The sequence below is a fragment of the Aptenodytes patagonicus genome, chromosome 2, assembly GCF_965638725.1.
Source record: "Aptenodytes patagonicus chromosome 2, bAptPat1.pri.cur, whole genome shotgun sequence".
NCBI classification, from domain to species: Eukaryota; Metazoa; Chordata; class Aves; order Sphenisciformes; family Spheniscidae; genus Aptenodytes; species Aptenodytes patagonicus.
Window position 1 is genome coordinate 36,090,279 of NC_134950.1, and position 17,273 is coordinate 36,107,551.

At 38.0% G+C, this 17,273-nt stretch overlaps 1 protein-coding gene across 6 annotated transcripts in view; it reads left to right on the forward strand.

Annotated features, from left to right (window-relative positions):
* STAU2 (staufen double-stranded RNA binding protein 2) overlaps window positions 1–17,273 on the forward strand; it is a 178,013-nt gene that overhangs the window by 112,696 nt on the left and 48,044 nt on the right. For 4 of the 6 annotated variants that reach the window (XM_076329542.1, XM_076329539.1, XM_076329540.1 and 1 more), the window contains exon 13: window positions 151–264. The exons of 1 other annotated variant lie outside the window; for it this stretch is intronic. In XM_076329542.1, coding sequence (XP_076185657.1) covers window positions 151–264 — 114 coding nt within the window. Of the gene's footprint in view, window positions 1–150; window positions 265–9,516; window positions 10,137–17,273 lie in introns of those variants that run through there. One more of the 6 variants, XM_076329543.1, reaches the window with a different exon arrangement.

Here is a 17,273-nt window from a genome sequence, read left to right on the forward strand (position 1 = left end):
TTTACCCACTCCTTGTTTTATATTAAAGATGAATTCAATGTAAATGTTTGGAATTCTTCTTACAAACTTGTTGAAAAGGGACAGTATTTTAGCATGACTCCCTTGTACAAACCTGGTGTTTAGCAGATTACGTATGTTATTCTGTTATAGGTACACTACAGTGATAGACAAAATGGCAAAGAGTGTATGACCTGTTTGACACTGTCTCCTGTGCAGATGACTTTCCAAGGTATCGGAAGCTCCATTGAAGCCAGCCATGACCAGGTATAATACCTTCACCCCACACTCTTGTAATTTTTTTAATATCTACTAAGGCCAGAATGTCAGCATTAGTAAATTTTAAATTTCGGCACATCTTGTGATTTTCGTATGGCATGTTCTTGTCACTGGGATTTGCCTATCTTGCCATAGTAAAACCCTGATTAGATCTAAAGAGTGACCCAAAAAGGAGACAAAACTATGTTGCCTTTTATATATTTTTAAGACATATTAGGAAAGCCTGAAGAGCTTGCTTTGGTTGTAAAGTCAGATGTAAGGTTTCTGCAAAGGTTTTGCTTAATTTTATGTATGTATCAGGTCTTGTCTATCCTATTTTTACTAGAAGATTATGGGTAGCTGGAAAAGCAGAGGGATGAAGCCATCATCTCTAGCCATCATCTGTCACAAGAAACTGGCATTTGAGAGGGGAAAGGGATTTTTAATCAGACTGTGTAAAACTCCCATTTTGTTTGGCTGTTCTTAAAACATTTAATTCAAGCTTCTGGCGAAAATCCAGGAGAAAAAAAAAAAATCTCGATGTTAATCACTCATCACCCTGCTGCTCCAGATGGGAACTGAGGGGGACTTCCATTCTAGTCTTCTTGTCCTTCAACACTCTTATGTATAAAAGCAAGACAAGACTTTGATACTCCAAGAGTTTTAAAAGCAAAAAGAAAACAAGTAGAAGAAAACTTTAAACCAAACCTTGCACCTTTCAGATCTTCAGTAGATTGGAAAAAGTACCGTTTTTCTTTGCCTTCGCAGGCCATCTTTAAATTGTACTGTGTTCACGTTTACCATACATTTTATCAGACTCTGTGTAAGATTCTCTAAGGAAAAAGGAAAAGTCACCTTAAGAATTACCAGAATTAGTTACTTTTGGGGAAAAGGTTCAGGCACTCTTAGCCATATTTTTGGTTGGTGGGGTTTTTTTATTGCAAGTTTCTGAGTTAGTTGTTAACATAACCTAAGCCCATTAGTTATTTACATGGTAACATGAGGATACTTCCTGTCCTTAAGTGTTTGGTGTTTTACAGTAATGGAGAGCTGTGGTAAGTCAGAACATACTTCGACAGACGTAATCCATTCAATTCTCATTTCATCCAGCAACTTGTTTACGCTGTTCTAAAGTCACTCCATTTTTCTTTCAGTAAAGATTGCCTTTTAAAATTTAGTTATAACTCAAACACAATATTTAGACATTTCAATGAATTTAAGGTGGTCCCTGTCAATTCGGTAACAACTGCATTCTGGGCTACCAGCCAGCTTGGCCTTTGTCTTAGCATTTATTTAGGCTAGAGTATGATACGTAAACAGAAAAAAGACTTTGTAAGCAAAAAGGACATTTAAGCCATCTGAATAATTATATATTTAAGACATCTAAATGAAAAAGTGTTATTGCGCCTGCAAAATCAAGCACCTAGAAATTAGGAAATTCCAGATTATGTGCAGCATTATTTTGATCCCAAGTGTACCCATTCAGTGCTCCGAACACGACATTTTTCTGTGAGGAAAAAAAACCCGCATAAAATTACATAAAGATTGTATCATAGCATGTGCACAAATGGGTAGAATTAAGTGCTTGGGCCATCATGTAGCTAGAATTTCCTAATCTTGCTTCAATTTGAAGTTTAAAGAATGTTCATCATTGGTTTTAGTTATGTAATTTTCCACAGGGTTCTTAAAAAGAAAAGAAAAATGTTTTGTCATTGCATGATGGGGTGGTTGTTGCATACTGAACCCACATCACTTGTGCAAAGATTTCATACGAGCTGAGAGCAAAAGAAAATAATCCTCTAAAAGCCACGTGCCAACCAGTGGGTCACAAAATAGATTCACATACTGGACAGGATTCACAAATTTCTGCTCACCCCCTTCCTAAATATCAAAGGAATTCCACTTTTGGGGGAAGAGAGGTGCTACTGACTGCTTGTGTTTGATAAGGAGGGTGGCAGGACCGGACTGAAGCATTATTTGCCATCACCTAAATAAACAGAGAAAACTGAATCATTAGCAAACAAACAGAAAACACATCAACTGGTTGTCAGGCACTGGAATTAATTAATTAATGACAAAATTAGATCTCTTAATGGACTAATTAAAAAAAAAATCCCCTTTTCTTTCTTGTTCCTGTGTGATTGGTTTGATTTTGCTTGTTTTTCTACAATTTCCCTCACAGCAGATTTATTTGATACCATTATTCTTCTTATAAAAATAGGAGACAGAACTGCTGTACCTTTAATTTAAACTGAATTATCCACATTTTAAAGTTTCAAATTAAATAAGTGCAAGATAGCCATATGCTATAAAACTTAAATAAATAATCTCCTTTTTATTGTATGGTAATTAGGGTGGACTAGTCACTGAAACCCTGTGATTTCAATGGAGGCATGTGTCAGCTATGAGGCCTGACATAGTTTGACTTCAGGATCTGTCTGCTTCTGTGTTTATGAAAATAATTTTTCTCATGTTCATTCTAAAATATAGATTTTATAATTTCTAGGTTTTTTAATGGAAAACTGTCTGAATGAGACTCTGGAATAGTTTCTTTGTGGGAAAGTGGTGGAATTTGTTGTGTGAGAATATCTAATAAAAAAGCTGTATACCAGATTTGTCACCATATTGTGGCAGAAGAACCACAGCTGACCACATGCCTTGACCAAAAAAAGAAACAGAAATGGGGAAAAAAAAAAAGAAAAACAGGTTCCCAATGGCATCTCCAGCACTATAGTCTACCTTTTAGATTGGACTTGTCTTTTGTAATATATCTCTCTACTTGCATCCAGTGGGAGATACCAGTGTGGTTACAACCCTACATAAGTATATTATCTTGCTTTTTCAAATAAGCCAAGACTTGACACAGCAGCTTGCCAAGTCACTTGCTCTTTTCCTATACTCTGTAGGGAGTTTTCATTCTTTAGATTGGTTTAGCTTGTGATTTTAATGAGTTTAAATTTTTTCCCCACGTACTTCATCTGAGCAACTTCAGATTAAAATAAACATTTCATACTGGTACACTAATTAGTGTGTATTTCAAGTGTCTGATTAACAAGGCATATCTCATTTGGTCATGAAGCAGTATTGTGGTAGCAACTGCTGGTCTTTCATTTTTCTTTTGGCAAACAGTAAAAAAAGGAAACATTCCTAAAGTACCACTGCAGTCTAGCCTGCCACATGTTTTGTTAGCTTTTGCATTCGGGTTCGCCAACCTCTTTAGTAGAAATGTAATGGTTTTTAGAATATTTTTTTCCTGAATAATTTCTTTTTTTATTTTCTGTTTCCCAGTATCTGACTATAACTATAAATTTCTCTTTTCTTAATGGCCACTATTCTTTGTTTTTTTCAGTAGCCTTTAGCTACAAGCAGTTTTTAATTAAAATGGTCACCACTTTCTAGTGGCTTTCTCAAGCAAACCTGAGTTTGTCCTTAATGGTAATGAATCCTGGTATTTTTTACCTTACTGTGGGACTGGAGACAACCTGTTCTCAGGACTTAGGATGGACTTTAGGCAGTGTGAAGCTGAGGAATGAGTTGAATGTGAGTGATATAAAGAAACAGAAAGGAAGTCCAGGTAGTAGTTCTATTTGTATCACTAAGAAAATTCAAGGTAACAGGGGTGGGAGACAGAAAAAGGAAAAATTCAAAGATAGGAGGCTATATAAGCAAAAATAGGTGGAACGGAGCGGAAAACTAAGAAAGCGCAGGGAAATGGGGCAGTGAATGTCTAAAGGCCACAGAAATGGGATAAAGAGAGGAAGTTAGAGCTAAGTGGAAGAGGGTGCTCAAAAAACCCACCAAAATGAATAAAGACATCTTCTCTACTGCTTAGTCTGAAAGTCTTAGAGAGTTCTGCCTGCTTAGCTTCTCAAAGTACTGAATACTGAATTGCTTGTTACCAATACAAATAAATATCTTTCAGCTTTAATGAACTGGGTTATATGAAGAGCTCTTTGAATTCTTGAGCACAGACGTACCAAGAACTTTTAGTTGGAAGACATAATGCTATCGGAGCAAACTATTGAAGGAAATAGAGATTTCTGTTTCCCCTAAAGACCTCTAGTCAATACCATCGAGTTGTTAAGAGATGTACTTCACTTAACACAAATTATTGGACTCACTATAATGGTAGCTAGGTTAAATTTGACGGCCTGTGTCATACGAGATGGCCTGTGACATAGTTTCAATCTAAGAAGTGACACTTCTGCTACATCTTGAACAAGCCAGCGTCAAACTCATCTTCCATGTTTGCATGTATATTTTGGAAATTTGCAATGTTACCATCTTTAGTGGCTTTGTAATAATTGCTGTTTTTCTGAATGCTTCAGCTCTAAGTGACTGTGGAGCTCTGTTTCAAGGGTATCATACCCCTGTGGTTGTCATAGCTGTGAAGAAAACCCTGGAAAAAACATCTTGGATGCATCCTTAAGGCTTGCTGAACAGCAGGCAAATTGAAAGTATGAACGCTCGTTTTTCAATAAAATTATTTTAAATTCAGTCCTGGTGATGAGGCAGAACAGATTGGGCCCATTTTGAGATTTTTGAATGCTTGCCATGGAGTACTCTGCCTGTACAACTGAATTTTTAACCCCCAGTAACTTGATGTTCATTGAAGGGTGACCAGTTCTCTACTTCAATTTCAGAAGACAGATCAAAGACCAGTGCATTTTCTTAAAGTCTCATTACTTTAATACTTTTTGATGATTTTGGAGGTTTTAACATTTGCGTGGTTTTTGGAGCTAGTAATACTGCCCATTTGTTTACTACTGACTTCTGCTGTTTACTTCACCCAGTGGTCCCAATGAGATGTGCTGTTAAAGTGATGACAATGAGTCTTTTACACTTGTATTTTTAGTCCATGCTTTCTTAATTCCATCCAGTATATTTGTGTTGTATACTAGACCATGTTTTTAGAACTCTTCTAAACTTTACAATGCATGAAATAGAATACTTTTATTTCCTAGGACAGATAACAATTGTGTAATGTTATACATAATCTACCACTATTACCACTTTTATTTTCAAGTATAAAAATAGCTGGAAAGAGAATAAGCAGGGGCAGAAATTGTAGAAGTGGAAGAGCTACTGATGAGATAGACTTGATAAGAGAGTCCAGCAGGGAGAACTCTGTAAGAAAAACAAAAGCCCAAAAAACTAATGGTGCAGTCAGTGAATATGCAGAGGATGAGAATTTGTCCAATGCTGTAACCAAAAAAGATGAATGGGATTGGGTTTTTTTGTTAAGATACCTCTCCACATCAGAAAAAAAGATTATTTACTAGACATTACATTAATTCCTCCTTAAAATTAATTTTGTTCTAAGGCGAAATTAGTATTTTCTAGATGTTCAGATTTACCTCACAGTGGGTGTTTGTGTCCTGGACATAGCCAAAAAATGAGAAAATGTTAGGAATTTCTTTAAAAAATACATGTATTCCTTTTTTTGGCTGGTATGTGCTTCACTTGTCAGCTCATTTCTACTTAATCTACTGCAAATGCAGTTCTCATTTCTTTGGGGTGGCTCCTTCAATAAAATGAGAAAACTTTAGTTTGACTGACTAAAATCTTCTAGCAGTTTTCCCAAAGCTTCGTGATCCCTTCACAGCCCCTTCAGCACCAGGACTCCTACCTGATCTTGTAAAAACCTCTCGCGCAGCTAGGTCTCCTTCTCCTGCTGGTGTGATCTGGCTGGCTGCTGCCTTCTCCTTGATGACCCCATAACCTTCAGGGTGGGTCAGGCATGGCCACAGCTGAGTGCCTGGTGCTCCAAAAGAGACAGTTCACGTGGGACAGAAATAGAAACTGCTTTCGATATATAGCACCAGGCTTCACTCTTCTCTTGTTTTGTGGGGAAAGTTGCACCTCTTAGGTTGACGTTGCAGTCAGGAGGCATCCCATCAGGTTTTAGTTAGGCTCACTAGGTTGTTGTCTGCTGTTTGGTACTTTTTCCTCGTCTGCTGTGCTCCCCACGACTGTGTGTGGAAGCATTGGTACATTCTCTCCGTATTCTTCATCTTCTGTTTCGCATTATCTCAGTCTGGATGTACGTGACAGAACGTTTGCTTTTCCCTAGCAGCTGCTGAAGTATTCCTTGATGAGCCTGAGATCAAACGTTTGTATTTGTTCAGGATGTGTAATCTTTCATTTTCAAAAAGTGAGTTACTAATTAACTGACGAATGGGAACAGAATGTAAACCAAGGCACGGCTCTCTCCCTGCCAGACCCGTTCAGTGCTCTCATTCAGGGCTTCCTGAGTAGCTTCCCAATGTGACTGCCTCTTGCTGAAGATGCAGAATAGGATTTTTCAGTGCTTTGTGTATGCATGTTTGTTTACACAGTAATGTCAGCAGGGTATGAAATGCTACTGTTGCAGTCTCTGAGTATCTTACATGCTTGGCATGTAAATGATGACAAAGACCATGTATGTTTTGGGGACTGTTTCCTCATCTGTTAGAAAAAAAAAAAAGGTGAAATATCCTGGTGACAACTATAGATGAGATTTCACAAGAGTAGTGAGGTTCACAGAATCACAGAATGGTTGAGGTGGGAAGGGACCTCTGCAGGTCATCTGGTCCAACCCCCCTGCTCAAACAGGGCCACCTAGTGCAGGCTGCCCAGGACTGTGTCCAGGCAGCTTTTGAATATCTTCAAGGTGGGAGACTCTACCTTGGTTGTTCCTTCCCATTGACCTCCTCTCCAATCCTGGCTGCTTCCTAAACCACTGAGCCGGCAGAAACTAACTCAAATTTTTAGCCAGCTAAGTGAGTTCAACTGGCCCACTGGGGCTTAGATGAGTACCAGAGCTGAAACAAGGGAGACATCAGGACTGCCCAGTCAAGAGAAGAGGAGGGGGAGCCATCCCCTTCCACAGCAGCAAGCTGTTAGATCAGCTTACACACTTTGTAAAATGTCACTTGAAGAGGATGAGGCAAAAACTAACTATACAGAAAAGTGATTTTCTTGTAGAAATGTTTGTTTTGTTTAGTACCCTTAAACCTGTTCACCATGCAGTAGCATGATCTGGCATAAAGAAGAGAACAGGAGTGCACACACAAGGAGGGAGGAAGAGCAGGACCATAGCAGCCCTGACCTAGAGAAGTTTAGCTCCTTTGGAACTGCACCCTTAGTAGTTGCTTGCATTAAAATACCTTAGCAGGCTTTCAGTGCAGTGTAGCATGTGGAAGTGAAAAGAAAGTCATTAACAACATGCAATGAGCCAAGCTTCCATGGACCACAGGCCAGCTGTTCGCTATCCTTAGTTTGCAACCTGTTTCTGGTTTGGTTTGTTTTGCTGTTACTTTAGGCTCAGCTGGCCAGCGGTGAAATGTAAAAATCTTGAATTTTCTTGCTGCTGTGGCTGTTAGGGAAAGGAAGAAGCTTAAAAGGGAAAGGTATTGGAGAATTTTGGAAAAGCTAAAAGTGTCAGTTAGTTTTCTGCCTTGTCACACTGCAGCAGGAGATTCAGCCCACTTGCAGTATCAAGAAATCTAACAGCTTTTTCTGTGGCAGGAAAAAACAGAGGGAAGACAACAGAGGTAGGTTCTTCTCCTACTCAACAGTTAAAAATGGATAGACATACACCTACTAGACAAAAGTTGGTGACAGAGATGGAGGCAAAAATGAAGTGGAAGGAGACCCCCTTTAGTAGCTTGTCTTGCAGTTGGGATTGACAAGGATCTGGATTTTTCATCTTGACCCCTGACAGGCAGCATTTTCATTTTAATAGCTATGTTAATTTTAATTTCTAGGACTGGTAAAGCCTTTCAAACCTTATGAATTAAAACTAACACTCAGTCAAAACCCAGTTGCCTATTTTGTAGGCACCTCCATTTTAGACAAAGAAAGGTATTAGCAAAATGTACACTCAACTTTGTTGCCCACCCTGTACTTGCCAGAGTTATTCTGTGGCATTTTCCACACACTAATCAAAGTAATGCTATGTCTGTTTGTTGATATGTGTTTAATCACTTGTCATTCAATGAAGTTGCTTAACACACTGATTATATAATTGCCATTTCAAAACACATTTCCTTAACCATTCTACAAGACAAAATAATGATTTGCACATGTTGCATCTGAAGAATTGTGCTTTTGGCAAAATTGTGTTTGCCACCTAATTTTTCCACTTCTCTTGGAATAATATTACATGGCTGGCATTATGCATTCACCTAGTAAAAATGAAGTTTCATAGTTTTTTGTTTGCATAATCATCATACAACCCCTGGATCTACACAGTGCAAGCAGAAACTAAATTTGACATCCTACACCCCTTCATTTCAAGGATTCATTTCAAGAAGCCAGGATCCCATAATAAATGTTCTGACAATAGACTTAAAGGGGAATGAAGGAGGTCAGGTTTTATAAGTAATTACAGGGGAATAGTCAAGCTTATGTAGTGTGAAATACATGGGATAACAAAACTGAGTGCTCCTCTCTGTCACCACTTTAGTTTCATCAAATTGGTACAATTTTCCTCTGACTATCTGCTCAGAGTTCAAACAACTTTTCCTTCTTCTTTTTGAGATAGGTCTACACAACATAACCAGCCCTGGTGGTGAGCTAGTCTAAGCACTTCTGTAAACTTGGACTGTCTTCCAGAACCACGTTCTCACAGCAAACTCCTGTCATCTGTTGCGTCTACATAACCTGCGCACTCATCTGCATGTAGTCTGGCCCATGTTTTTAGTGCTGAAGCACTTTTCTCAGTCTGTTGTAGGCAAACTCATGTCTATTCTGGGCAGAGGTAAGATTACTGGAGGAACAAAGGAATAGTTTTTTCAAGTAATGGGAAGAGTATAAAAGTAGTCATGCATGCATGCTCAATGCAGATTGTGGCAAGTTCCTGTCCAATTTAAAGTTCAGTTCTAAAGTTACTCTCTTAGCTATGCTACCTGTAACACGGATCGGTACATTAAATGTCTGGACCTCTGCTGAGCATGAGGAAGTTGTGGAGCTATTTTTAGAAGCACTAAGATTAAACTCAGTTCCTAGACATCCATGGTGCAACAACATCCTGCTTTCTTCCTTGGACAGTTTTTTAAATACCCCATCAAGAACGAGCTGAAGGCTTACCCTAGCTTGATCACTAACGGTTTACCTGAGAAAATGACTTGACTTTCCTTTTTTACATGATTGCCACTGATGCCCTGATGGAAAGTGTCAGACATCTCCAGGGAAAAAGGTGTTTATATTCTTTCCTATAACTCATTTAACATAGCATCCGAGTCCCTTTCTTGTCTCCCAAACTCATTTCACATACAGGTTTTGGTAGTCACACTGGGTTTCTCAGATCATCAAGTCAGAACATCCCACTGTTTGAGACAGGAAGGAGTCACCAATCAACCTTCTCTTCAAAGAGTCAAATGTGCAATATCCTCACTTGATACAGGAGTTCCTGCATCCCCGGAAGCTCTGTATGTACTTGTATCCTCCATTTCGTAGCCCTTACAGACTGTCTGTGCTTCAATACTAATGCTTCATTCCAGCTAGATCCTTCACATATGCTAAATGTAAGACTGCTTCCAAGTAATTCACTCTCTCAAGGATCCAGGACTTGAGATAATAAACACTAAAATGGAGGTATCAAGCAAAACCAAAACAGTGAACTCTTAAGTTAAACTCTAAATTTTATACGTATTTCTTCATATTCATTCTTTCTCTTTCCCATCATTAGAGAGACTGTGAGACCTAGTTTTCCACAAATCCTTACGGCTGTACAAATAATTGATTTTACAGTCCAAAATCTCCTCTCTCATCCTTCATCCCCTCAAAAAAACAGTTCAAATTGGTCCAAAATAAAGAAAAAAATGCTTCTAGCCAAAAAAAATAATTGATTTTGTACTTGGGCATTTGTAGTGAAACTACGAAAATGGCTGAGAGTCACAAAACTGGTGGGAAAGATGATGAATTATTTTATCTACAAGCTCGGCAGTTCACGCACTCACGCAAGATGCAGGAGATGTAAATTGTATTCTGTGCCTGTCCCCGCAGGAGCATGAATTCTCTGTAGGAACCCTCCTGATGCTACAGAGCAGCACATCTGGGTAGCCACAGGAACACAAAGTGATAACCACAGAGTAGTCACCTTCTTTGACTCACTGTTTAAACAGCGTGCTCAGTAGAGCTGTGTGAGCAGAAGAGTTTGGGGGAATTCTCGTTTTGTAATACCCCACAAGACGGCAGTGAGGGCGCTGTTCTGAAAGGTGAAAAGAAGGGTTCGGATCCTCCTGGGAGTCAAAGAGGATTTTCCACAGTCCAGTATCAACCATCAAGTGAATCTTGCCCTTTGGTTTTCTCTACATATGGCCAAAGCCAAGCAAACTCTAACAGATGACTTCAAAGTTTCTAAAGTTATTTGCAGCTGAAATTGCAGAATACCTGTCACAAGTCTGGGAGCAGATTTAGCCAATACAAAACTGCTTTTTCCAATGTCTATATATTTTTCTGGAAGAGTATACTTACCTTGCTCTACAGCCAACCCCATCCCTGCCACCGGTACATATCCAGCTGGTGGCGGCATTGTTTAAACCTCCCAGCCATGTGCTCCTCATGGTTGGAAGTTGCCACATGGACCCCAAGCAGGGACTGCTAGGTCAGGCTACAAAGGCAATTCCAGGTAGTAAGACACGTTCAGCCGGAGTCACTGTGCTCCCCAGCAGTACTCAGAAAGTCGTCTTCCTCCCTTGTGTAATTCCTGCAGAGAAAATGAAAGCTTCCCTTCCTCAGCATTCAGGTCTCCAGCTGTCTGTAAAAAAGCTTTACATTTGCTTCAGAATTTTTAAAACTTGGTTACATGGCATGCATTCATAAAGGACGTCTTGGCATACATTTATACCTCTCCTGTTGCTGAATCTCTTATATCGGCAGCTTGATAAAGTAGGACAAGTGCTGAAGGCTGGATTCTCTGTGTGCTGATAGCAGTGGGGCTCTGAGCAGTCCCAGTCCCTGTACATATCATGCCACAACTATTTACATAAAAAGCACACTTTTTGCTGACACTGGCTACAACGCTCATCCCAGTAACTTAAAGATTTTAGCTGGTTTGTGAGATCATAAAAAAACCTGTTTAGCCATTACTTCAAACATCAGGCTGTTCAACATCTCAGTCCTATTTCAGACTACTCCCTAAATATTTCATAATTTAACATTGTTTTGAATAATTGGGGTAATTTTTTCTAGCACAGCATGCTGTATGAAATTATGAATTGAGGAGATTTCTATGTTGTCATATTTGATTCAATACCCCATTGTCATTTATGCAAAGTGGTACAATAATACACTGTCAGTCATTTAGGGGACAGCTGGACGTGCGTGAAGCTTTGTCCATGTGAGAAGGGCTTCCCAGGGTGCCTCAGTTCATCAGTGCAGATAATACTGCAGGACCTGGCACTTGATTTTGGAGTGTGCCAGGAAACAGGATCATTCTTTCAAATTAAATAAAAAATAAACAGGGATCAGTGTGTAGAACTTTTTTTGTCATCATGTATCTGTCCATGCTTGTGAGGAAAATAATAGAAAAGAAAAAAATTGGAAAGGAATATCAGGTATAATTTCCTAAGCTGCAAAATAGTTAAGCAAGAAGATACGGGTTTGAGAGGGAGTTAAATAAATTAGCAGGAGGCATCAAACGTTGGCTTGACCCAAAAATGCTTAAAGCCCCATTTGCCCTTACAGAACAAAAATATTAGCACAGAAGAATTCTGACATGCTGGCAAATACACAATTTAGGCATTTGCAAAATTTGCAAAAATTTGAAAGTTTTTTGGCCCTCACTTAAATAAACTGGATCTTGTGGAGTTTTTTGGAACTCTCCTGATAAGTAACACTTAAAACCCTTTTGATCAAATACCCTTTCTCAGGCAATTAGATGTTCTTAATTTAGAGGCCAGTTCAAAAGATTGCTTGTTACCTTCATTTAGCAAAGGTTCAACTGCTGCAGTTTTCTGATCCATTTAAAAAAGGCAAACAGGGAGAGTTTACACAATAAAAGTTCTTTTTTTATTCTCAAATTAATTATTTTGAAATATCTCACAGATTACATCAGTTTCTTACATGCATTCATGTTACAAGATGGCAACTATTGTATATTGCTAGTGATGCATTAAATTAGTTGTTTACATTATAAAATCTAAACATATTAGAATCTTTTGTGTTTGTCTTCAAAGATTCCTATTCTAATAAAGCTTTCTGCAACAAGTAAGGTTGTCTTTTTTGTTTAGTTAATGCATCAGTGGAGAACCTAAAGATTTGTAGGCTCTAGCCATCCCTGTCTGTGTTTAGTAGAGTGTAAGGAAATTGTGTTTGGGACAATATATATTTTCATTTAAAAGGGAAAGTTATGCTTTTAAATGAATAATTTTGCATTTAGAAAAAGTAACACCCGAGACAAATGTAGATGGAAAGAGTCAAAATTCATCCTCTTTTCTCAAAGACTCTGTTTTGCTGCGACTTTTAATTGGAGTAAAAGAAGTATGTATAGTGTACTGAAAAATAAAAATTTTGGCTGCATCCTTCCTATTTCTGATGGCTTTGTGTCTCTCTTCAGGTCAAAGTGTTTCTGAGGGTTAAGTGATACAAGACCAACATTCAGTAAAGAACAGCATTTGGGATTTTAAAGAAACTTTGCAAATTGAACTCTCAGTTTTACTCTTTAACAAATGTTTTAACAGAGACGTAATGAAATGTGAAAAATAAAAGCAAAAGCTGACAGCTTTAATATGGCTGGAGCTGCGCTGTGAAAGTAACTTTCACTGTTGAGGGAAGTTCATGAATACATTTTTAGCAGCGAAGGAGCTTCTTGAAGAGTCAGCTGAGCAGCGTGGCAATGAATGTCCACGCTTTCCCCTCAACACACTCCTTTTAAGTGCACTATGTCTTAGTTCTTCAGCTAGAGGAATGACTGCTTTAATACATTTTTTAGGTCATGCTGCATCTGCGTTATGAATCTGTGTTTTAATATGTTTAGACATACATCTTCCTATCTTAACAGTGTTGGCAAGTCACGAGAAAACAGCAGGATTTTATTTACCTGTCAAAAACTATAATAACTTGCATTAAGCTAATGACCAAATAAAATTATCACAGTTATACTTTATATCAATGAATGTCATTGAAAGGAAGAGTAGCAAGCTAAGTGTTAACTTCAGAAGCAGATTATTTTCTGTGTACAAGATATGCCTTTTAGGATAACAAGCCAAGAGTGCTTCATATCTAAATAGCCTCTAGAACATACAGCAATATAACAAGCACTGAATTATAGTAAGACTTGGGAAATGTGACAAAATAAGCAGTGGCATGAAGAGAACAGTACTGAAACCAGTTGGAAAAACAGGAAGTATAGAATTTGATGAAATTATGAAATATCTTAAGGAACATCTTGTTTCTGATCATGACTAAACAGTGAGAAAAGCGATAAGGAGTAAACTGGCTATTTTCAATAAACCTTCATCTTTAGACAAAAAAGCTAAGTGATTAAAAGGTACTGAAAACTGTTTTGATTAAATAAAAAAGTGTAGCATTTTAAAGTGTAAGGTTTTTTTATAAAGGAATATATTCTTATTTGCTTGAAAGACTTTTCTAATGAAAGAAAGCATGAGAAGGTATGGAACAGTTTGATGTAACAGCCTCCCAGAAGTTGTTTCAAAGGTTATCACTTGCTGAGATACTTAGGCAAGATGTGTTCCGTCAGCAGCCTGAGGACAGTGCCATGTGTAACAGGATAGTAGCACTCATGATAGCTGAACAGTTTTAGTAAAGTTAAAGGTTAATCATGAAGCTTCAAAAATAACATGGACTGTGATCCAAAGTCTAAAGTATAAATTAAAGCATCGAGAGAAAAATTAAAGGCTACATTTCAAATATACCTTCTAATTCTGGACTTCTGATTTGAGATACCTTAAACTACGGTATTCAGAAACAAAGAGCACCCACAGCTTTTGAAGGGATGCGTGCTTTATCTTTTGCAGGAGCTTTACCCGTTCAGTTTATAATGATACCAGATGAGTATCCACACCACTAGCTCATTAAGAAATTCTGACCAAATGTCCTGATCCTGTAAACATTTTCATACTCATGTAGGTCTGCATATGAGTCATCCCATTAGATTACCTGATGATCGGTCTGTGCAAATGTACAGACAGTCAGAAATGCAAGTTCAACTGACGTGAATGAACGTTGATCTGAGGTGAAATACCAAACGTAGTTACATTGCCTGGGTTTAGTATCCCATCTTTGTTTTGACTGGGATCTTGTCTAAGCGCATGAGAGCAAAACACAGCATCTCTGAACACAGTCATACTAAGAACTCATGTTCCTACAGTTAGTTTTTAATGTCCAAACTGCATGAAAGCTGCATTTTCCACCCATATGACAATTTTCATAGTAGAATGAATAATTTGTATTTTGAACTCCCTTTTGCTCTTTCTATTTTCTTTTACAAGTCATTATATCTGGTACTTGCGTGCCCATTGCCTCCCGCTGGCCAAAAGTGATGGAAGGGGAAAATTTTGTTCATGGTTTTAGAAAAAGAGGTGGTGGGAAGTATAGAAAAGTAAAGACTCGTTATTGGAATCACAGGAATTCACGGCCCTTGTCCTGAGAACAGATATGTGTGCTGGGTTGTATCTTGAAGAGCCACAGTGTCTCATAGGTCTTCTTTTGGGTAATGCCTCTTACTTCTCTCCTAGACCTCCCTTCTAAAACCTTGTTCCAGATCACAAAGCATTTCACAATTGAGAGAGCAGCAGCCCAGAGTATCAAAGACTGGTATCTGACTGATGGTTTGAGCAGGAGTGCAATTTTGACAGGGATGGTCTTCATCAGATGGAACAAGACTCTAGGGCGTATGTTAGGTACCACTGCGTTCCCGATCACGTTCTCCATTTCAAGTAGAGATTAGAAGGTAAGCAAGCCAAGTTGCCAGCTAAAAGTGATATAACCAGGTGACATGCTTTGGTTTCTATTATACGAAGAAGTCAGAAAAGTCCTTTTCAGGTCTTGAAATGGACAGTGCAAGTACACCAGTGTAGTGCATTGGTGCTGAAAACTTGCTAAAGACAATGTTTCAGAGTTTGCAGCTGAAGTTCCCATTACGTTCCTTGTCTGGCAGAAGAAAGAAAAGGCTCAATATCACTCTTACCCTATTGTAGTATGAGAGAAGTTGTGCGCCTTTCTTCTTGTCTGATCTTCCTCTACCTTTTACAAGATCTTGTTTTTGTCTTTGTCGGTTACTTTTGAGACGTCTCCCTGCAAATCTCTCTAATTGCAGGTACTGCAGGTCCACGGTTAGGTTACCCACACCTTCTCTCATAAGCAGAATAACAAGCTCCTTTAGTCTTAAAATACAGGGAAGATTTTACATACTCATCTTATTCTTCTAACTCTTTTTCAGAACCATCTAATCTGTCAATGTACCTTTTAAACTTTGGAGCTTAGAGCTAGGCATGGTTAAGTTCTAGAATATCAATGCTATCTCTACTGGTAATAACACTTTCCTGTTTCTTGATATCATTCTGACTATGTGTCTAAGGGTTTGCTGTTGTAGCCTTTGCATTACTTTTGCTAGTGTAGTTTGTTCCATTTTTTAATTTTGTCCTTTCTTCTGGAATAAATGAGCTGCATCTGAATGAGATGGAACTTGCATCATTGCAGATTACCTGTTGAAAGTTCAATTTTTATAATGATTACATGTCAACATTAGGGGTTTGCTCCAAAATAGCTGCTTTTTTATCAATTCTTGCTCTTTGCTGGGGAGAAAGCAGAGAATGCAACAAGAATGCATTATCTGTATTGAAAGTAGGTCTTTACATATAGAAAACAAGATTCAATTTCCCCTAAATTTCATTATTTCACAAGTTGCATTCCTTGAGTACTGGGAGTAAAGTTCAAAATGTTAATATGCTGGTATGATTAGGATGCTTTTGATGAATGTGGTCTGTATGAGGCTGGGCTGCCGTTCAGAATCAATCAATCAGTGCCCGGCAAGTTTTGTAAGTAATTGTCATTAAAGGTTGCATATGCTGAGGATGTATTTGTGTTCTCTAAATAATCATCTGGCATATTCTCTGTGTAATATCCTTACGTAGTGTCAAAAATTACGGAGAAAATAAATCTTAAAAAATGCAAGTCTTCTGTCTACAAATGCACAGGAAGCAGTGTACATCTGAGCAGTCCTGTTGAAACCAATTGATTAATCCAGTCTTATGTCAAAATACTTATACAATGCTGAATAAAATAAAATTAAGGTATGAGTAGGAACAAAACTCTTACAAATTACCTCAGAGGAAAAAAAATATACTGACATGCTGTCTGTACAATATAGGAAGTAACGTATATATTTTATGTTCATTCTTACAGAAATTACAAAAATTTATATGTCAAATTACAAAGCACTTATGCAAATAGTTAAAATTAATTTGCAGGGATTACTTGTACGTAGTCACTCAGTTACATAGCATTTTCAAGATCCGGCCTAAACTATATACATCTATCAGCATAAAACAACTTGTCACTATGGTGTATCCTGTATAAATTAATAATGTGTGTCTACATCAGGTACACAATCAGATTATATTTCACATTTGAAATATATTTAAAATATTTTCTTTTTATATAAATTTCTTCAGTACGATGTTTTTTCTGCTGAAATCTGAGATGATCTCTTTAATTGTGTAGTGTTGTGTTTCAGTAATTCAAGTCACGGTGCAGGTGGTACATGCAGTTTACTGATGTTAGAGATAGTGTTTAAACAACTCCATGCTCAGAGGTAGTATATCAAAAGTTTTTAAATTGAGGGTGACAGGAACTGGTGCTGCACTTTCATGTTATCCAGCAATGTGGAAGAATTTTGACATACAGCTGGAGTGATCAAACTGCACCAGTTTTACTGTCTAACTTCATTTGACACGAATTTCAAAGGTATTTGGAAATTATTAAATTCTATGCTACATTTGGAGAGTTTACCTTCCTTAGGGAACTTTTTTATGAAGTCTGATACGAGGGGGCTTATGATCTCAAAACAT